The sequence below is a fragment of the Idiotropiscis lumnitzeri genome, chromosome 10 (assembly GCF_059441095.1).
Source record: "Idiotropiscis lumnitzeri isolate Australia: NSW breed Sydney's pygmy pipehorse chromosome 10, RoL_Ilum_1.0, whole genome shotgun sequence".
In the NCBI taxonomy this organism is placed as follows: domain Eukaryota; kingdom Metazoa; phylum Chordata; class Actinopteri; order Syngnathiformes; family Syngnathidae; genus Idiotropiscis; species Idiotropiscis lumnitzeri.
Genome location: NC_142400.1, coordinates 22827438 through 22849797, shown reverse-complemented (window position 1 = coordinate 22849797; position 22360 = coordinate 22827438). Strand labels below are relative to the sequence as shown.

Below are 22360 nucleotides of genomic sequence, written 5' to 3'. Positions count from 1 at the left end.
TCAGTCTTTCTCTTCGTTCTCCTTGCAAGCCAAATTTTGAGCGTCTTTCTCTTCATTGATGGTGTGTCACATTGGCGAACCTGACATGGTCCCAAACGTTGTGAGGGTCTGCTGGGGACGCTTGGCAGAATCCCCGGTCAGAAGGAATTTCAACTCCGACCTCCAGCAGAACTTTGCCCACATACCCGGGGAGGCGGGGACATTGAGTCCGAGCGGACCATGTTTCGTGCCTCCATTGTGGAGGCAGCCGATCGAAGCTGTGGCCGTAAGGTGGTCGGTGCCTGTCGTGGCGGCAACTCCCGAACTCGCTGGTGGACACCGGCGGTAAGGGATGCTGTCAGGCTGAAAAAGGAGTCCTATTGGGCCCTTTTGGCCTGTGGGATTCCTGAGGCTACTGACAGGTACCGACTGGCCAAGCGGAATACAGCTTCGGTGGTTGCCGAAGCAAATATTTGGGCGTGGGAGGAGTTCGGTTAGGCCATGGAAAACGACTTCCAGATGGCTTCGAAGAAATTCATGTCCACCATCCGACGTCTCAGGAGAGGGAAGCAGTGCTTCTACAACATTGCGCGGATATCGGGGACTGGGCAGACCCCTTTTTAAGAAGGGGGACCGGAGGTTGTGTTCCAATTATAGGGGAATCACACTCCTCAGCATCCCTGGAAAGGTCTACTCAGGGGTACTGGAGAGGAGGGTCGGTCGGGAAGTTGAATCTCAGATCCAGCAGGAGCAGTGTGGTTTTCGTCCTGGCCGTGGAACAGTGGACCAGCTCTACACTCTCTACAGGGTCCTTGAGGGTGCATGGGAGTTCGCCCAACCAGTCTACATGTGTTTTGTGGACTTAGATAAGGTGTTCGACCGTGTCCCTCTGGGAGTTCTGTGGATCGTGCTTCGGGAGTACGGGGTACCGAGCCCCCTGGTATGGGCAGTTCAGTCCCTGTACCAGAGTTTGGCCCGCATTGCAGGCAGTAAGTCGGATTCGTTTCCAGTGAGGGTTGGACACCGCCAAGGCTGCCCTTTGTCACCAATTCTGTTCATAGCTTCAATGGACAGAATTTATAGGCGCAGTCGAGGCAATGAGGGGATCCGGTTTGGTGACCTCAGGATTGCATCTCTGCATTTTGCAGATGATGTGGTACTGTCAGCACCTCCAATTCTGAGACCATTGTACTCGGTCGGAAAAGAGTGGAGTGCCCTCTCCAGGTCGAGGAGGAGATCCTGCCCCAAGTGGAGGAGTTTAAGTATCTTGGGGTCTTGTACACGAGTGAGGGGAGGATGGAGCGAGAGATCGACAGGTGGATCGGTGCAGCATCCGCTGTGATGCGGACGCTGTAACGGCCATTGTGATGAAGAGGCAGCTGAGCCAAAAGGCGAAGCTCTCGATTTACCGGTCGATCTACGTTCCTACCCTCACCTATGGTCACGAGCTGTGGGTCGTGACCGAAAGAACAAGATCTCGGATACAAGCGGCCGAAATGAGTTTCCTCCGCAGGGTGTCTGGGCTCTCCCTTAGAGATAGGGTGAGAAGCTCGGCCATCCGGGAGGGACTCAGTGTCGAGCCGCTGCTCCTCCACGTTGAGAGGAGCCAGATGAAGTGGCTCGGGCACCTGATTAGGATGCCTCCTGGACGCCTCCCTATACCTAAAACAAAACAGTATGTTTTATCTTGAAATTTGCTGCCATTTTTTAACTTTTATAGAGGTTATATGCTAACTAAGTCCTCCCAAGAAGTGCATTTGATTGGCTTCAAACATTTTTGTTTTGTTTTTGTTTGTTTGTTTTTCATCACAGATGATGAATGATGAAACGTTTTTTGAAAGCTTTTTAATTTGTTGGACACTGTTGCCATGATGATGCATTCATTTGGAAAAAAAAAAGAATTAAATAAAAAAGAATTATGCTGTTTTTGAGGGTCTAAACTTATGAAACTCTGCACCCACATCAGATCTGGCATGAAAATAAATATTAGAGATTTTACAAATGAACACTGTTGAGATTTATTACGCTAGTTTAAAAAATGTCTCTAAAGCGGCAAATACTATTTTTTTTTAACAAAGCATTCAACATTTTACCAAGATATGTGAACATTTTGAGACATATGTACAAAAAAGTCTCTTATAGCCATATTCTAACCCTTACAGGACGTGGGACATTTTTACTTCATTTTAGAATTGTGCACTATTTTCATACTTTTAGAGAATTTGCAGTAAATCCACCATTTTGACTTCATTTTGGAATTGGCAGCCATTTTAAAGAAATCATATTTTAACAAACTTTCCCGAGAGATTTTATCCGATAGTCTCCAATCTTTGGGTGTATAAACATGTTTAAGATGAAAAGTTATGATGCTTTTCATCTCGTATTCCATAGCTTTTACCATGCCGACGAGTCAGGAGCAAAGAAACATTATGCAGTTTTTGAGGGTCTGAACCACATGTGTCAAACTCAAGGCCCGGGGGGCCAGATGTGGCCCGCGACCTCATTTTATGTGGCCTGCGAAGCAAAAATCAACTTCAACTTGCTGCTTCTAGCACATTTTCTTCACTTTTAACAACATTGAAATATGAGATAATGCCATTTATTACTGACTTCTGATATTCAAAACTAGCTTTGTATCAATGTGTTGTGTGTAAGTGATAATGTAAGGTGATTTATATGAGTTCGCAGTCATAACGGCCCTCTGAGGGAAACCAGAACCACGATGTGGCCCATTCACAAAAATGACTTTGACACCTCTGGTCTAAACTGACAAACTCAATCAGACCTGGCAAAAATCTTCAGGTATGGGCTCAGCAATGCCACCTATAAATAAGTTTCTTTGAAATCTACAAACATTGCAAGATTTATGTAACTGTCCAAGACTTACAAAAAAGAGTCATGTCCACAACCTGAAAGCAGAGATGGGCCGGTCCCAGGGATGGAACAGCCTGTCCATCCATCTTGGACGGACGCAAATTGGTGAATGGAGGATGAGAATTTTTTTTTTACTAAGCAAGGACCGAAGTGGATTTTTGTCCACACCTTTAATCATCCCTAAACGAATCAAGTAACCACGGACGTCCATTTCCCTTAGTGACAAACATGGCATTAGTAGAGGATAAAATTATAGAAAACACAGCCGTTCTACTTGGGCTCTGAATGGACTCTGTGCGCGCAGCATTTTTCTATTCGGAGTACAATTGCAAACATGCAAACTCCACACAGGAAGGCAGGAGCCGGAATTGAACCCAGGACCTCTACACTGTGAGGTCATTGTGCTAACCAGTCAGGCCACCGTGCCGCCCGCAACATAATGTCCATCCATCCATTGTCCGCCGCTTATCCGGGTCGGGTCACGGAGGCAGCAGCTTCAGAAGGGAAGTCCAGACTTCCTGCTCTCCAGCTACATCTTCCAGCTCTGCCGGAGGGATGCCAAGGCGTTCCCAGGCCAGCCGGGAGACATAGTCTCTCCAGGGTGTGTCATGTGTGTGTCATGTGTCATTATCCACACCGCTTATCCTGTACAGGGTTGCGGGAGGGTGCTGGAGCCTATCCCAGCTGACTACGGGCGAAAGGCGCACTACACCCTGAACTGGTCGCCAGCCAGTCACAGGGCAGAGCAATATAATGTGTTCTTTTAATTTCATTTCACATTTATTTTTTATTTAATTACTTAATCTTTAATTAATTTCATTGATATATTTAGATAAATTATTTGTTTTATTGCACTGGAGAGGGCAGCTCTCCAATCTTGTTGTACACTGAGTATAATGACAAGAAAGGGGTATTCGGATTCTGATTCAGATTACTAGTCAAGACAAAGAGCAAACTAATTCATGAATCTTAAACTGCAGACAAAGGATATCAAATAAATACTCAAATAGCTTTCCATACATGGTGGCATCCCAGGGACATTGTGACTGTCTACCTATGAAGTGGTTGAGCAACTTCAGTATAATAAGCCTAAACATCGTGTATTTGTATAAGAGTTTTGCTTACATAGAAAGGGATGAGTCCTGCTTCTTTGTCCTTTTCCACTATTTTCTTTAGCATATCACCTGTGACAGCATAATTGCTGTCTGTCTGGATTTTCTTCATCCTCACGCCTCCAATCAGACCTGCCCGCTCCACGGATGAATGAGACTAGAGAGGAGAAACATATGTGAGAGGTGCAAAAAATGACAGTAATGAATAACAATCAACAAATCTTTGAGTGTTAAAAGATGAAAAAGATGGTGGAATGTTTTGAACGATAGACTACTGGAAGTGTTCAAAAAGTGAAGTGTGCAGAGGGCTAAATGATTTATCATGTTTTGGATGATGATTTCAAACGAATAAATCATGTGATCGCCAAATGTGCTGTTTTTGCAAGGTTTGTACAGTTTTAAACCAGAATCTGGTGCTCTGGTGTGTCAATTATTCCACACACGCAATCTGTGACAGGTCACCTAAATCAATCAATTCCAAGCTGGTTAAAAAATGTCATGTTGACTTGACGTAGCAAAGTTTCCCATTCTCCTCGTTTTGCCGGCAGCTCGAAAAGTGGGAATACCAGCCTCTCAGCTAGGTTTCTCCTCCACAAAGCACGTCTATGCGCTTGCTTTTTGATGCAACTAAATATTATCCTCCCTGCGTGGAGAGGGTGCATCGTTATTGGTAAAGGTGGACGAGGAGGAGCAACGGGTGTGACTCGCCGAGCAGTAGACCAATCACTAAGATTATGTGAAATAGTGCTTTGGTGTACATTACACTTTTCACAGAACTCTGGCTGGAACCGCTATAAAACGGAGCGCAAATAAAATAATAGCTTTTGTTATTTTCCCCCAATTCCATTTGGCTTTGCTTAGGGGCTGAATTTATCAAATTACCAAGCTGTGAAAGCAGGAATGTTTACATGAAAAAGCAAAATTTGAAAAGCAGCAGGTAGAAGAATAAATCTATTAAATATTTTTTAACACAAAATACATACTTTTCACATGTAAATAACTCATTCAGTGCTGATTCCATTAGCATTTTAACATTTCAGTTTATACAATACAATACAACACAACTTTACTGTTTATAACGATGTATACTATTACCAGAGGCGGGCAATTTACAAAATTTTGCTGGTCCGTCATTCTTCATCAAAACGGGCATGCGTCAGTGGCGGGCTGAGCGGTCCCATCGGTACTTGACTCAGTTGGTGACGATTAAACCGATGGTCGAAAACTTCCATCAGCACTCAGCCAGTCATTTTTTTCCGTAAATTGTCAGCAAAACGACCATCTTCCATCAGTACTGATGGAATGCCCACGTCTTACTTTTACTGTTAAGGGAAACCATGACCATGATATCAATTCTTGCTCAGCCCAAATAAGTATTTGAAACTTTAGAGACTATGGCAAAAATATGAAAACCAATTTACATACGCTCTTATATTTATGTAGAGGAAATGTGTCGCTACATTTGTGCAAAGGGCAAAACATTTTCGATGAAACAAAAAATATGTTTGCATACACTGTGACAAAAGGGCTGCCTTCCTCACGAAGGCTCTTTAGTGTCCTTACATCATTATAGTAAACCTGAAACAATGTATGGCATGGTGGTGTTTGTAAATTTTACTGTAAATAGTGAATATTGTATTGAGTTATATTGAATTAAAATCGGGAATCGAATTGAAATCGGATTCCCTGCCAGAAAATGAATCTGCAAACAGAAACTCAACTCTTTTGAAAGGGCTCACTGGTGACTGTCAAACCAAATAACTGTGTCCCAGCCTATTTAACCTGATTACATCCAGCTATTCTCTTTATGACCACAGTCCTGTCTCCATCTGCTGCCATGGTAACCATGAAAATAGAATGAGCATGCAATCACATGATACAATACATTGATCTATTAACTTCATCTTCTAAATGGAACATTACTTTCTATAACAATAATAACTAAAAACTTGAAAAATACTTTACCCAGCAAAGTTATTACAGTTAATAAAAATTAACGAAATAACTAACTATAATTGAGAATTAATTTTAATTAATGAAATGAAAATAAAAATACTTTTAAAACAAAAAACAAACTGAAACTACTACTTATGTTTATGAAACTAACTAAAATTAACTGTAATTATAGCAAAACATATTGTTTTCTTGGTCAATTGACATATACATTATAGGCGGCGCGGTGGGCGATTGGTTAGCATGTCCACCTCACAGTTCAGAGGTGCAGGGGGTTGATCGATGGAGTTTGCAATGTTCACTGAGTTCCCGTGTGGGTTTTTCCCGGGTACTCCGATTTCCTCCCACATTTTAAAAACATGCTTTGTAGGTTGATTAAACATTATAAATGTTCCTAGCCGTAATTGTGAGTATGATCGGTTGTCTGTCTTTGTGTGCCCTGTGATTGGCTGTCAACCAATTTAGTGTGTACCCCGCCAACTGCCCAAAGACACTTGGGGTGGGCTGCAGCAAGCCCGCGACCCTCGTAAGGTGAAGCGGATAATGGAGGGGTTCATTTCAAAAGCATTTATTTTGGTATTACTCTCGCTGCGGAAGAAGTAGGGCAGAGTTGTTTGAGAAATGTAGTTTACTATATTAGCCAATACTTACTGATCTTTTTTATATTGCACTCGACAAATGCCCAATATATTAAAAAACAATACTAGGTAATACTAAAACAAAAACTAAACTAAAATAAATCACTTTTGAAAAAATAAAAACTGACAAACCGACTCTTAAAACTAACGGAATTTAAACAAAAGTCAAAATAAAATAAGAAATGCACAGAGGCATATTGCATTCACTTGAAAAAGAGATCCTGTTTTTCTGAGTAAGGGATACAAATTATTTCGGACGTCGGCACTGACAACTGTTATATTGAACAAATGCAAATGTTCATGTGGTACAACTATCCGGACAACTTTTCGCAAAGATGTTATCAGCATGGATTGATCAATCACAACCAAAGAATTGCAAACTGATGGAGCTTTTTAAGCAGGCAACACACACAGTTTTGGATGAACCAGTTCCAAGGATTAAAAAAGTCAAACTCCTTTTCTGGGGACATCCAGGACAAAAGTATCATTCAGTTTACATGTCTTGAATAGAGGTCACCAATATTTAGTAATTGTTTTCACCAGTATAATCTATATTTGTCATGACCCGTGTCGGGCATGTCTGTGTTTTTGTTGTTGTTTTCTTCCCTCCTTCGTGCCATGTGCTTTTCTGTTATTGTTTTGTCAGCTGTGTAGGGGCGTTTCCCTCTCAGCCGTCTCGTCCTCACCAGCCACGCACCTGTTCCCCGTTACCCTCATCAGGCACCTGTTTCCCATCTGCTCCCCTGATCACTCGGACTATTTAAGCCTCCCAGACCAACTACTCAGTGTCGGGTCATTGCCGCACTTTCCGGACTTCCACGACGACGTTTGTTCCTGTCAAGTTCATGCTCTTGTTCACGTCCTCGTTCCCGTTACGTCCCTCAGCGTTTTGCCCCGGCTTCTGTACCTCGTCCTCCTTTTCTGTTAGTCACGTTTTGGTTGCCCTTGTTCCCTAGCCCCATGCCACGTTGTTTGTCCTTGTTTGTTTCAGTTAATAAATTCCCTTCACGTTACTCACCTCTCTGCCTCCTCGCCTTTTGGGTCCACCTCCTCCTCGCCGTAAGGCGAACCCCGACAGAATGACCCGACCGAGAAAGAAGGACCCAGCGAGGGGCTCGCGGCGGCGTCATGGACACCACCGCACGGACAACCTCCCTCAACCTGCCGATCACCTCAGCGCCACGTCTGCTACACTCCCCTCGTCTCCAGGTTACATCATCGATGGTTTACCCGTCATTCCACCCCATCTGATCATCGACTCGGATCACGAGGACGATCTCGAGTATTTCTACCGTCTTGCAGACGCCCAGCGCAACCCAGACTCAATCAGTGACCAGATTTCTGAACTTCAGGCCCACTTTGCTAAACTGGAAGCTCACTTGGCCCAGAAAGAGGAGGAGCTGCTGACTGTACTGGCAAGGAGGAAGGAGGAGAACCTCGCCCAGAAGAGGACCCGGGAACTGGAAGCTCAGATCTCAGAGCTGCAGGAGGATCTGGAAGCGGAGAGACAGGCTCGCAACAAGGCAGATGAGGTGCGCAGAGACCTTGGAGAGGAGCTGGAAGCTCTCAAGACTGAGTTGGAGGACGCTTTAGACTCAACTGCAGCACAGCAAGAGCTACAGGTCAAATTTGGAGAGAGCGAACAGCAGAGGCGGGAGATGGCTGACAAGTTGGCCAAGATGCAGTCGGAGCTGGACAATATCAACAGTCTGCTGACTGAAGCCGAGGGCAGAAACATCAAAGTCAGCCAAGACCTGTCTTCAATGGAGTCGCAGCTGCAGGATGCACAGGAATTGCTCCAAGAGGAGACCCGCCAAAAGCTGAGCCTCTCCACTCGCTTGCGGCAGCAGGAGGATGAGCGGAACGCTCTGCGGAAGATGCTGGCTGAGGCAGAGGAGGGCAAGAGGAACGCGGAGAAGCAGGTCTCCTCACTTCAAGCCCAGCTGATCGACATGAAGAGGGCTGACGCTGATCAGGTCCCCCGTCGCGGCTGCGCCCGGCCCGAATGCTGCGCCCGGCCCGCAATCACCTCCACGTCAGCTGCAGCAACCCATGTCGCCGCCACGTCAGCTGCGCAGACCAGGCCGCCTCCACGTCAGCTGCAGCAATCCACACCGCTTCCACGTCAGCTGCAGCAATCTACGCCGCTTCCTCGTCGGCTGCAGCCTCCAGTGCCGGTTCCTCACCAGCTGCAACCTCCAGAGTCCTGTACCGGCTCCTCACCAGCGGCCGAGCCCCCTTCCGGCGCCTCGGCCGCGTCCCAAGTACCCGATCCAGCGGAGCACGCTGTGTGTCCGTTTCAAGTCCATGTTCAGGCGGAGCACTCCCTCCGTCCGTCCCAAGTTCACGTCCCGGCGGAGCACGTCCTGCGTCCGCCTCAAGCTCATGTCCCGGCGGAGCACGTCCTGCGTTCGTCTCAAGATCAAGTTCACGTTCAGACGGAGCACATCCCGCATCCGTCCCAAGTTCACGTCCCGGCGGAGCACGTCCTGCGTCCGCCTCAAGCTCATGTCCCGGCGGAGCACGTCCTGCATCCGTCTCAAGGTCAAGTCCACGTTCAGGCGGAGCACTCCCTGCATCCGTTCCAAGTTCACGTCCCGGCGGAGCACGTCCTGCGTCCGTCTCAAGGTCAAGTCCACGTTCAGGCGGAGCACTCCCTGCATCCGTCCCAAGTTCACGTCCCGGCGGAGCACGTCCTGCGTCCGCCTCAAGCTCATGTCCTGGCGGAGCACGTCCTGCACCCGTCGCAAGTTCCTGCCTCGACGGCGGTTAACAATTCCCCGCCGTCCCAAGTCACGTTCGCGACGGCGTCCGAAGGACCGCCGCCGTTTCCCGTCTCTGTCTCGGCGGTCGTCGACGACGCGCCGCCGCCCTTCGTCTCTGCCTCGGCGGCGTCTGATGAACCGTCGCCGCCTCCCGCCTCTGTCCCGGCGGTGCCAGAGGAACCACCGCCAATCCTCGCCTCTGTCTCGGCGACGTCCGATGATCCGCTACTGCTCCCGGTTCCTGCCTCGGCGGTGGACAACGACCAACCGCCGCTCCATGTTCCTGTCTCGGCGGGGCTCGACGACCAGCCGCCGCTCCACGTTCCTGTCTCGGCGGGATTCGACGACCTACCGCCGCGTCTCGTCCCTGCTCCGGCGGCGTCCGGCGATCCACCGCGTCCCGCCTCTGTCTCGGCGGGGCTCGACGACCAGCCGCCGCTCCACGTTCCTGTCTCGGCGGGGTTCGACGACTAGCCGCCGCTCCACGTTCCTGTCTCGGCGGGGTTCGACGACCAGCCGCCGGTCCAAGTGCCTGCCTCGACGGCGCTCGACGACCTACCGCCGCGTCTCGTCCCTGCTCCGGCGGCGTCCGGCGATCCACCGGGTCTCGTCTCCGTCTCGGCGGCGGTGTCCAACGTCCTACCGTCGCCCCAAGTTACTGCCTCGGTTGCGCCCGCCTCAACGCCGGCCCAAGCCCCGTCCTCTGCTGCACCCAGCGTCCCGCCGCCGCCTCTCGTCTCAGCCCCGTCGGCGGACTCCTTTTGGCGTTCGGGTCGCCCCGGACGTCCGCCTGAATGGCCACAATGGGACGTGCTGGTCTGGCCGCCCGCACGCCCTCCTGAAGGGCCGCGAAAGGACTTGCTGGTCTGGCCTCCCGGACACCCGCCAGACCGGTCCCGAACACGGCTGGTGGTTCCACCTCCCGACCCCTTCCGCCCACCCTCGTTTTTGGACTTTGTTCTTTGGGTTGTTGTTTTTTTTTTTTTTTCTTTTGGCTTTATTTGGGACGTCTGGAATCCGTCCCTTGAGGGGGGGGGGGGGGGGGTACTGTCATGACCCGTGTCGGGCATGTCTGTGTTTTTGTTGTTGTTTTCTTCCCTCCTTCGTGCCATGTGCTTTTCTGTTATTGTTTTGTCAGCTGTGTAGGGGCGTTTCCCTCTCAGCCGTCTCATCCTCACCAGCCACGCACCTGTTCGCCGTGACCCTCATCACGCACCTGTTTCCCATCTGCTCCCCTGATCACTCGGACTATTTAAGCCTCCCAGACCAACTACTCAGTGTCGGGTCATTGCCGCACTTTCCGGACTTCCACGACCACGTTTGTTCCTGTCAAGTTCATCCTCTTGTTCACGTCCTCGTTCCCGTTACGTCCCTCAGCGTTTTGCCCCGGCTTCTGTTCCTCGTCCTCCTTTTCTGTTAGTCACGTTTTGGTTGCCCTTGTTCCCTAGCCCCATGCCACGTTGTTTGTCCTTGTTTGTTTCAGTTAATAAATTCCCTTCACGTTACTCACCTCTCTGCCTCCTCGCCTTTTGGGTCCACCTCCTCCTCGCCGTAAGGCGAAGCCCGACAGTATTCATATTACTTAAAGTGTGAAAAGTGTTAGTGTTTTGACGTTTTTAATTACCGTATTTTTACGGCCATACGACGCGCTGCCTCAAAGGGCGCAACCCCAGTTGAGGGTGCTATTTCCGTCTTTAATGCATATACTAGGCGCGCCGCATTACAAGGCGCTAGCGGCTGCTCGAGCTAGCACGTTCGCGCTATTATATTGGCGCTAGCACGCTGGCGCTAGCACGTTCACGCTAGCACGTCGTTTGCGCTAGGACATCTTTCGCACTAGCTCGGCTGCTGCCAGCTCACCAGGACTCAATCGCTAGCTCGGCTCCTGCCAGCTCACCAGGACTCAATCCCATAAAGAATTGCTGCCAGAGGCATCACCCCGTTTCATTGACCGATGTCATGAAACTATTAGGAATCATTGTCATTAATAATGACTCTAACCAATAAAAGGTGTCTTGGCAATATCCTACTAAACAACGTCAGGGGAGGGACTTCACTGGTCACCACACTCCTTAGAGTCATGGTTTCAAATCAAAACAAAAAAAAACTCAGCATACAAGCAAACAATGAAACAAAGAAATAAGATTAACACAAAACATGTATCTCTCATTCCATCAATATACCCAAAAGAAATAAAAATAACACAAAAAGATTATAGCAATGGCTTCTTGGGAGCCACTCAGCCTTAGCCAATTACAGAAATGGCTTCTTGGGAGCCACTCAGACTCAGCCAATCACATGGCTGTTTAGAGAGATGTGCATGGCTGTTTAGAGAGATGTGCATGGCTGTTTAGAGAGATGTGCTGTTGTGCTTTGGGCTTTTTGTCTGTTGTCTAAACCTGGGACGTTTCTTGCTTGCAATAACAGAAATGATAAGACAGACTACAACATTGTGGACAGCTGCCCTTTTGTCCAGCTTTCTCCTCCACCATCACCCAAACACCATAGTCACATAATGTATAAGTCACGGTCAATTAGAAGCATAGATGACTCAGACTTTGTCCAGCAGGGTGTGCTAACATGCACTCCGAACAGCCCAATGAGTAAAAGGGTTGATGGTCGCGAGTGAGGCTTAGTCCATATAATGGGCGCGTCGCTTTACAAGGTGCTTTGTTTGTTTTAGGGAAGATTAGGGATTTTAAAGAGCGCCCTATGGCCCGGAAAATACGGTACATGAGAGAGTTTCGCCAAATATTGCCGATGTTTAAGTTGGCTGGCTAGTTTGTATCATATTGTGATTGGTAAAGAAAATGTGTGACACAATTTGATCAATTCGTGCTTGTATTTAGAATGAACTACAGGAAGTTGTTCACCGCTGGAACACTCACAGAAAATGCCCTAGTAGAAATGCTAAAAATCCAAGTGGCGCCCAGTGATGATGTACACCCTACCTCAACTTTTTGGTGCCAGAGAGTGTTGTTACCCCAACAACATATAGAAGCCTGCTAAGAGAAATGGCTTCAGAGAGGACCATATCCTTGCGATGATACACTGTTTGACATTTGTTACCTTGCCATGGCAGAAAACAATTGTCATCAAACCAACCTCTCCAGAGGAAGCCATCCATTATCCATCCATTATTTGCACCACTTCTCCTCATTAGTCGCGGGGGGTGCTGGAGCCTATCCCAGCTATCTTCGGGCAGTAGGCGGGTGACACCCTGAACTGGTTGCCAGCCAATTGCAGGGCACACATAGACGAACAACCATCCGCGCTCACACTCATACCTGGGGGCAATTTAGAGTGTTCAATCGACCCGACATGCATGTTTTTGGAACGTGTGAGGAAACCGGAGTACCCGGAGGAAACCCATGCAGGCACGGGGAGAATATGCAAACTCCACACAGGAAGGCCGGAGCCCGGATCGAACCCACGACCGCTGCTGACTCTCAATGTGAGGCGATCGTGCTAGCCAGTCGGGCCACCGTGGCGCCCCAGAGGAAGCCATTGAGCTTTATTTTGTTCTTACTTGCTTACACATGAGCTCAGACTGCATAAACACTATCAGCTCTACTGGATCAAGTGATGGGATTTAAACCTCCAAATAATGGTAGGTATTTTGTGGGCTAGGAATTTAACTGTAAAGGGTATTTCAACAGGAAATAACTGAATATTCTACAAATGAACATCACCACTTTAGTTTATCATCTTTCTATTCTTTAAGGGAAAAATACACATAAGTGTTGACAGTTTAATAGCGGTAAAAATGTAAGACCTTGGGTGCAATGTAAAAAGAACATTGTATAAAAAGGACAATCATTGTGAATTATAAATAAACCACTTTATAATACAGTATCCCATCCACAATGGTGTGTATGGTTAATGTCAAAAACAGCTCTCAAAAATACAATATCTTAATAGTGAGCAGTGAAACCTTTGTTTCTCTCTGTCTCCCTTTTTATATTTATGTATATATCGGTCAATATATTGCTAAGGAAATACACATTTACTGGATGGATGGATGATTTTTGTTACTCCCAAAACTTTCATGTGTAATTGGTAGCCAATTATATATAATAAGATTTGGTAAATATTTGTTTTTCACTTCCATGTAATCTCTTGGATCAAATATTATTGTATATTGTGTACTGTATACATATGTTAAAATGCAGTTTTCATTAAACTTTCAGCAAATTTTCTTTTATTAGTCAAGCATCTAGATTTGAGTTTGTACATATTTGATACTCAGAACATTTCACAACAAAAGCACTAAAGGAACAATTTTAACACTGAGTGGAAATATAAATTGTCTCTTTGAGACCCGGACTCCTGAACTACATGACTCAACACGAAAGACACTTTTTTTTTTTTTTCAGAACAAAAACTCGAAATACTCTATCCCACATTCAAACAGTCTAAACAAAAATTGCTGATATGGCAGGGGATGAGGAAAATGTGAGAACACCGTTGACTTAACATCTTATGCAATGTCCATTGTATGAGAGTTGCTAGACAATATAGCCTCCATTTCAGCTCCAAACTCAGGATAGCTGCAATATGTTGAGGGCAGCTCCACAGTCTGGTCACAAGTATGGGCAATTGGCCACCGTGCTAACCCATCCAAAGAGGTGAAACTGACTTGAATTTCTTTGAAATAGATAATATCAGACCCAGTCAGAAATCTCATCACCTTTTACATACTAATTTCATCCCCCATAAAAATTGCAAACATTGGTTCTCTGCTGCAATGGATGGAGAAGCCTATATCATTTTAATCACCTTCCGTGTCATTGGTTCAATGTCGTCATACAGCTTCTTCATGTCATTTACATCCAGAAAAAACTTACTGAGTATTGGTCCTACAACCTCTGCAATATTTTGGGTGCTGGATGATTTGCTTGAGGGCAACTTGGAAAAGCACGGCTTTTAGGTTATCTTGTGTTGGCACTTTTCTTACCCCCATGTGATCCATATGGTCAAGAAACCCTTGCTCATCTTCACCTACAATGGCTTCTTACTAAGCAGTGGACAAGAGGTCACGCTCAGACTGACTAAGGTACAACATTAGGGAGTCTAACAGTAAATCAGATGAAATAACGTTCACCAAATACAAATGCGGCTGTAAAGGCTTGTGCGAGTCAAAATGAAAAATATCCATGGTCTTCCAGTCACTTGGGCAATATCGTGCCGACAGATCGCCATTCCCCCTCTTGCCATTCTGGGGTGAGGGATGGCAACCTCACATCTGCACTTTCATCTTCACAGTCAAGGAATTCTGTCCAGAAGTGTATACATCCCTGGACACACCATCTGCATCTGCCTCCATTTCATCAATGTATTTCACAGACGAGGTCATCATTGCTTCATCTTTGAATTGGGAGATCAGTTCATCTAGGAGAGTTACTTGGTGAAGTTTTACATTCTCATATAAAATTTCATAGGCAGGACTTTGTGGTCTACAAAAATCTGTCACAGTGTCAGTAGGAGTTGATGTGTAAGTGGGCATATTCCATTTGTTCGTCTTCTATTGCAAGTATGGCAAAATGAAGCCCAACACTGTATTACAAGGGGCGTTGTGGCTATGGCCATTAAGCGCCTGCCTATCAATAGCCCTGGGCGGCGCCCATCTGCCTCTTGCTTCCTCTTCCTCCTTCATGGAGCTGGCAGACGAGACGTGCGCTAATGTGGCGTCTGTGAGCAGGGTGTGGTGTCACCTAAAGCGTGGTGTGACTCAAGAGAGGACTGTTCCCTAGTGTCTGTGTGCATGCGGCGTGCGTCAACAGCTATCAATTGCACTGCAGGGTTGCAGGTTCTATTTCCAGCCAACCCTTGCGAACTGAGTGTCAATCCCTACGTGTTGGTGCCACTCGCCGCTGTTCTGGGCCACACTGCTGTCTTGGCTCTGTGGTGTGTTATTTTGGCGGGGACTGGTTCCTGTGCTCCACCTTGTCTGTCTTGTAGGGCTTCACGTTTCCGTCAGGGTGTGGCTCTTTCCGGAGGCCACACATTCGCAACTGCATGCGATCCTCAATCAACACTGTTTAAGAGCCAGTCAGACCAACATGCAGGTGCCAGATGATTCCCGCTCTCAAAGTGGTACCTCGGCCGACACTACAGTCCTCGCTATTAAGTATTTTGAATATCTACCGCCCTTGTCTTGACTTTGCTCTCCCCCTCACAGTGCGGACTTCCAGAAAATTCAGGAAGCGCTCCTTTTCCAGCTTCTCTCACCACGCCATTGCAAGGCCGACTCGTCTACAAAGGATCCCTTTGGTCACCCCTCAACTCGTCACGGGATTGCCGCCCCGCCCCCACTCCGGAACTTGACAAACTCCTGCCTGCTTTTGGATTCATGATTGATCACAGCTATTGTACCATTTAAAAACCATTAAATCTAATCTCAACTCTCTCCCTGTCTGCTACTCGCACTTGGGTCCAACTCTTCATGTTCGTAACAGGCTCTCCCTTTTATAGTTTATTTTAACAGACTCGTGGACAGTGGATGCTCTTCTCCAGGTCGCCGCAAGGTGTAACTTGAGGGGCTGGACCCGGCCTATGCAATTAAGCAAATCACCACTCATGCTGGCCCATACAAAGCCACTGGATTGTTTTTAACATGTTATTTTGTTAGTGGTGTGCATTTTTTTGTTTTGCTTTGACTTATTGTGGTGTGGGTTTGTTCTGTTTGTGGTATGAGGTCCGTCTCAATTGCGTGGTTTTATTGGGTTTCTTTTTGGTTGTTTGACAGGCGCTGAGGGTCCCGGTGCCGCCGCCGTCCCCTGGTGGTGGTCCTTTTGCTCACTTATTTTGTTTTGTAGTTTACGAGTGCTGTGTAGGTTTGTATCCCCCACTTTTTGTTGACCGTTGTTGTGGTAAGCCCCCAGTCCTGTCTGTGTTTTGTTGTGGCAGGTCTCATACCACTTTTTCTTAGTTAGTTTTAATCATTTGTATTTTAATAAAAATATTATTTTGTCATCACTTCTGTCTTGTGGGTATTTGAACCATGTGCCTTAAATTTTATTTGTTGTTTCAAACTCCTGGGGTGCAAGTCCACAGATGGTGTTGTCTGCTCGTTTTTGTTCAAAACATCACATTGCCACACAAGGTTTGGCTTATGTATGAGTGTATCATCAAGATCACCTAAAAATAGAACATCTGTGAAAGGACCAAAAATGACTTCTGAAGTATTACACAAAAATGTAAGATCAATATTCTGAATAGCAGCAGTATAGGCAACAATTGACATTGTGGCAGTGCTCAATTTGTCATCTTCGAATGTGTCTCTGTGTATCAGATTTTCACTGTTTTGTATTTTCTTTGTGAGATGCTCAATCTTCTCCATTGAGTGTTTCTCTTGTCGCTCAGCAGTGGGTACATGAGCATATATTTCTGGGTCATCTTCACCAGTTGGGTATTTTATAAACAAATAAAATCTTAAAGGAGAACAAGACATTTTTCACTAACAAGCTCAGTTTGTAATTTTTTTTTAATCAGGAAACTAAAATTAGTTATCATATTCGATTATGATATTAATATCATATTGCAATTTTTTTTTATGTATTCATTTTGGAGGAATTAGGAAATAAGTGATGCCTTGAAAAACCCCTACTTTTAATGAGGAATATGGCCACATCCCCATCCGCTCTCTCCATGTTTCATTATAGTCATTAAAGGGAGCGTTAAAAACGCTCCATCACAAATCATGGAACTTTCATTGCCAATGACGTCCAAAAACATTGATCGATTGACATCAAAATTCATGTCGACATCCCTACCGATGTCCACTGCAACATATTAAATGGATTAACCGCTCCATGGCTGATTTATATGAGAATGAGTAATTGTGGAAGTGAGCAGAGGTTCATAGATTATGCTGTTAGGACGCTGCAATCTGCTTCTTTGCTTATCAAGGTGAGGACACACCGCATAAAAGCATCAGTCGGGATATTTACAGAGACTAAAGTGGGAATGTGTAGACATGCACTTTTATTTGCACAAGGATTTTTTTCAAGTGTAGGCGACATAACTACTACGCGCCATTTTATTCTTGAGAATGGAACAGCTCCAGGCTACGCATACACCACTCAATGGAGCATTCCAATGCGGCCACACTCAGCTGTGGAGACAACCTCGTCGCTGGACCTTTTTGCTGAACATTAATGTTCACGAAGCAGCCCGCGATGCACAACGTTTGTTAGAATAATATTTGGAGGGTATTATACATTTGCCATGACGCAACTTTATTTCAATACATGGTGCACATATCATGTTGCAAATTAGTGGAGTGGACTATGCTTTAGTGTTTACAGTCAGGAGGACATCTCTACTGCAGAGAGGTGCCTGCAATTGGCAGGGCGGTGGCACTTCTTCAGAAGTGAGGATGAAGTAAACAACGTCGTGATGAGTCTTGATAAAGAAGTTGGCCTCAAAGTCTGAAGCAAGCAACATCGTGCTAGGTCCTGATAAAAGATGCTGACGTCAAAGTCAGCTGTGACCCATGGCGGCACGCTCATGATAAACCGGACTAAACCAGCTTTTGAGAAGACGAACTGTACCACCCTTGAATGTAATCTGATTTCTCGAAGTGTAATCTGATTCCTCGATGTTATAAAAGGGAATGTATGAAAAACATCGAGGAACAGAAGGGAGATGAAGTTGCCAAATAAACTTTGTTAACCTTTCTGTCTCCACTTGGGCTGCGTGTCTCTCCTTTCAGCTACGAACCCTATATGTCAAATTGGCGAACCTGACATAAAATTGGTCCTTCGACGCCGTGAACCCAACATACTGGAGGTGTCCAGGGGCGGAGCCGACGACCGGGGACAATCGTGGCCACGACGAGGATTACTATTCTTTTTTACCTGGTCCTCGACTCTGCTGCTGAATACTGAAGGTTGAAGGGAGCTGCGAAGGGAGACACTCGGCTCATCTTTGGTGAGTGTGTCATTTCCGAATGGGATGAATGTGTGCATGTGAAGGTACGTAGTTAAATTCCGCATAAACAGGAGGGCGGACTCCTCTGCAAATTAGTAGTTAAATTCCGTGGATATTGGAGGGCGGACTCCACTACGACTAGACAGAGTAAGTCTTTAAAACTGTGTAAAACCGTAAGGATACTAGTCAATGTTACGTGAAGAGACAGAGATAGTCTATAAAACTGATAGAGGATAACAGGGGTGTATCCTCCACGCGCGTTTGAAAGGGAAAAAAAAAAAGAGGGAAAAAAGGGAAGAGAAATAAGGGAAAGAGAAAACAGGGGAAAAGGAAAAAGGGGGAAAAAAGACAAGGGAAAAAAGGAAAAGGGGGCAAAATAGTGTGAATGAATAAGTGTGCATGGAGGCTTGCAACCTCATTTTGGAACAGGAAATTTAACTGACAACTGTCTGGGAAGCAGAAGCTTGGGAATTACCTAAGACAGAGTAATTGTCAGCCTGTTCAGGGATTGGAGAACAGTTTAGGGAAACATGGGGAAATCAAACAGTAAAAAAGCTAGCAAAAAGGATCCGAAACAACAATTGACGTGTAAGGACTGGAAATTTATAGAAAGCCAATGTCCGGAAAAAGTAAAACATTTAAACTCATGGATAACAAAATATAAATTCGCTGGTCAGCTTAATACACAAAAAATAGTCGACTTACAAAATAAAGCGAAGAGAGGGAAAAAAAAAAAAAAAGAGGTGAATAACGGATATGAAGATACAGAATTTTGGATGGCAATGGCACAAAGACAGAAACTAGATAGAAATAGCAAAACCAAATTGCAACATTTAAATGTTCCACACATACTGTGGATACTGATGACATTACTTTAGGAAAGATAAGACAGCAAAAGAAGCAGCTACCAAGCCATTCATAGGTGTGGCTGTGTGTGCGCTGATAGATAACGTTCTGCGAGGCAACATCCTTGCAGACATGCAACAACAAAGTCTTATGCAAGAGAAAATCTATGGCTAGAAAAAGGAGCTACTTTGACTAATGGCATATATGTCAGTTCAGGAAAAAAAAACAAAAAAAACAATTCTTCCAAAAAATCTTTTTCGCAATATTGACACATGTCACACACATGTCAAACAGGAGGGATGGTATGGTAAGACAGATAAACCAATTTTATACAACATATGGGTTTAATTTTTTCTCAAAATATTTTTTTGTAGAGCCTGTATGATCTGTGCTCGACACAATTGTCAGGGAAACATAAACCCAAAACGAGGACAGTTTCCCCAAGCAACAATACACCTTGTGCATTGTAAAAAGTCATCTCAACCTAACCCTATTAGGGGTCTCTCGGTTGATATGATTTTCGCGTGGATAAAAATTTAGATTTTGTGTTGTGTAGTTTTGGTTGCACTAAAAGCTGTGTTTCATGCATGTGTCCGAGACCATTACTATGAGTAATTCCAACAGCTCTTCCATCAACATGCCTTTTAGAAGTAATGACAAAATTGACACCTAATGCGGACTGCATTGCTTGGAATGATGTGTACGCTGCGATTAAGGCAACGAAAGATAAGCCTATCTTTTCTACCGATGTGGCAGTGGCTAACTTTACTTGTGTTAATCTCACAGGAACACAAGTGGTGTAAGACAACTGTACTCCAAGCAGGTACACTACTGCCACGCAGCGATGTGTGGTGGTGGTGCGGGGTACTAAATTATTTAATTCATTAAAGGACGCAGTTGGAACCTGTGCATTGGTGTCACTTCTCTTACCAGTGTCTATTTTTCCATCCACAGCAAGGGATATTCAAAGAGCAGTTGAAGCCCACGAATTCCACTATTATTATTACGCCAGGAAAAGACGAAGTGCTTCCTGGAGGGATGGTGATATGACCTATTTGGATGCATTTGGCCAACCAAGGGGCGTGCCAGATGAGTATGAGTTGGTAAATCAAATCGCAGCATTGTTCGAGTCCATTCTTCTTTGGATTACACCGAATAAGAATGTGGATCGAATAAATGACATACACTATAACGTGCAAAGATTGGGGAACTTCATTGAAGAAGGATTTATAGCTATTAAAGAACAATTGGTCCTTCGTCGTCCTTCCATCTGGGGTGACGTAAAATTGGTCCAAAAGAACAATTGGCAGCAACATCACTCATGGCATTTCAAAACCGCATCGCGGTGGACATGCTGTTGGCAGAGAGAGGAGGGGTTTGCGCCATGTTTGGGGACGAATGTTGTACTTTCATTCCTAACAACACTTCTCCGGAAGGGTCCCTCACAAGAGCCATTACAGGCTTGCGCGCCCTGAACCGGAAGCTGAAGGAACACTCAGGTGTGAGTACCTCTGCATGGGATGACTGGTGGAACAAAACGTTTGGTAAATATAAAAATATGGTATTTTCTGTAATGATTTCTATAACAATGTTCACCTCAATCCTTGTACTGTGTGGATGTTGTTGTATTCCCTGCATTCGCGTTTTGCTTTTCCGACTTATCTCAACAGCTCTCGCTCCAACAAATTCCAAACTACAGGAAATATATCCTTTGATTAATTACAGAGGTACTGGTGATGGAGGAGACACTGATGACCAAGTTGATGACGACGACTGAATTTACCTGGGAGATCCTATTCGTTAATCCAAAACGCTCAAATACATTAAAAATAAACAAAGAAAAATAGAGGGGTTTACATTTGCTATCAAGCTAATGATTTGATGGAATTAAATCTTTGGAAATTCCATTGATGATAATTTTGGGGCAAATGTAGAATAAACAGGGGGGAATGTTAGAATAATATTTGGAGGTTATTATACATTTGCCATGACGCAACTTTATTTCAATACATGGTGCACATATCATGTTGCAAATTAGTGAAGTGGACTATGCTTGAGTGTTTACAGTCAGAGTGGAGGTACAGGAGGACATCTCTACTGCAGAGAGGTGCCTGCAATTGGCAGGGCGGTGGCACTTCAGAAGTGAGGATGAAGTAAACAACGTCGTGATGAGTCCTGATAACGAAGTTGGCCTCAAAGTCTGAAGCAAGCAACATCGTGCTAGGTCCTGATAAAAGATGCTGACGTCAGTCAGCTGCGACCCATGGCGGCACGCTCATGATAAACCGGACTAAACCAGCTTTTGAGAAGACGAACTGTACCACCCTTGAATGTAATCTGATTTCTCGAAGTGTAATCTGATTCCTCGATGTTATAAAAGGGAATGTATGAAAAACATCGAGGAACAGAAGGGAGATGAAGTTGCCAAATAAACTTTGTTAACCTTTCTGTCTCCACTTGGGCTGCGTGTCTCTCCTTTCAGCTACGAACCCTATATGTCAAATTGGCGAACCTGACAACGTTCAAGAAGACCACCTCCAGCGTACATCGATGAGGCGTTGTATAGCCCAACTACTTCACTTGAACACATCATATACACACACACAGATGAAAGTCGCCTTAGAGGGGTGGTATACGCCCATTGTATGCCAGGAATGTTATATTGCTGTGCTGCTTGTCCACCTGCTGACGTCCTGCCAAAACCTGCCGCCCCTAACATCTCGAAGATTGGTTCCTGTCGACAAAGGGGGGGATCTGTTACAAATATGGAGCATGTGCTGGTGGTGGAGGCCTTAATGAACATTAACCCTGGGATACTCCTGCATGGCTGCAGCGCTGTCCAAAGCGCTGATGATGACAGGTTAATTAGGCATAATCAATCTGCAACAAACTTTAATGATCAACATGTTTATCATTCCAATTCCAGGTGATAAAGCAGTTGAATAGGTCTTAGAATAAGATCAAAAGGTAAGAAAATGATCTCTTTCCCATCACAGCCTTGAAATGCTTCCTCCACTTGACCGGTCCCCCACATATGGCGTGGTGACCTCCCATCATGAAATGGATGTAAATCTTCAACCCACCAATTTGCGGTTGTGTCAATTGATCTTCATCCACCTTCCTAGTGTCAGTAACATGAAAGGTCCGCAAATATCAGGTAATTATTCTTTGTCCAATCAGAAAATGACCTTGGATAAGTGGCAATGAGTCCTGAGAGTGTAAATGGGTAAGCGGCCTTGAATTAATCACTGCTTACACT

The 22360-nt window shown here is 45.5% G+C and overlaps 1 protein-coding gene and 1 pseudogene across 9 annotated transcripts in view; both read right to left on the bottom strand.

Moving 5' to 3' along the window:
* The window catches only part of ddc (dopa decarboxylase), a 132300-nt gene that overhangs the window by 57276 nt on the left and 52664 nt on the right, over positions 1-22360 (bottom strand). For all 9 annotated transcript variants that reach the window (XR_015845699.1, XM_088307664.1, XM_088307663.1 and 6 more), the window contains one exon: positions 3979-4122. Coding sequence is in view for 8 of the 9 variants with exons in the window: in XM_088307664.1 (XP_088163790.1) it covers positions 3979-4122 (144 nt within the window). In the remaining variant the exon portion in view is untranslated. The remainder of the gene's footprint in view (positions 1-3978; positions 4123-22360) is intronic.
* Positions 13802-18250, bottom strand: LOC148329672 (uncharacterized; annotated as a pseudogene).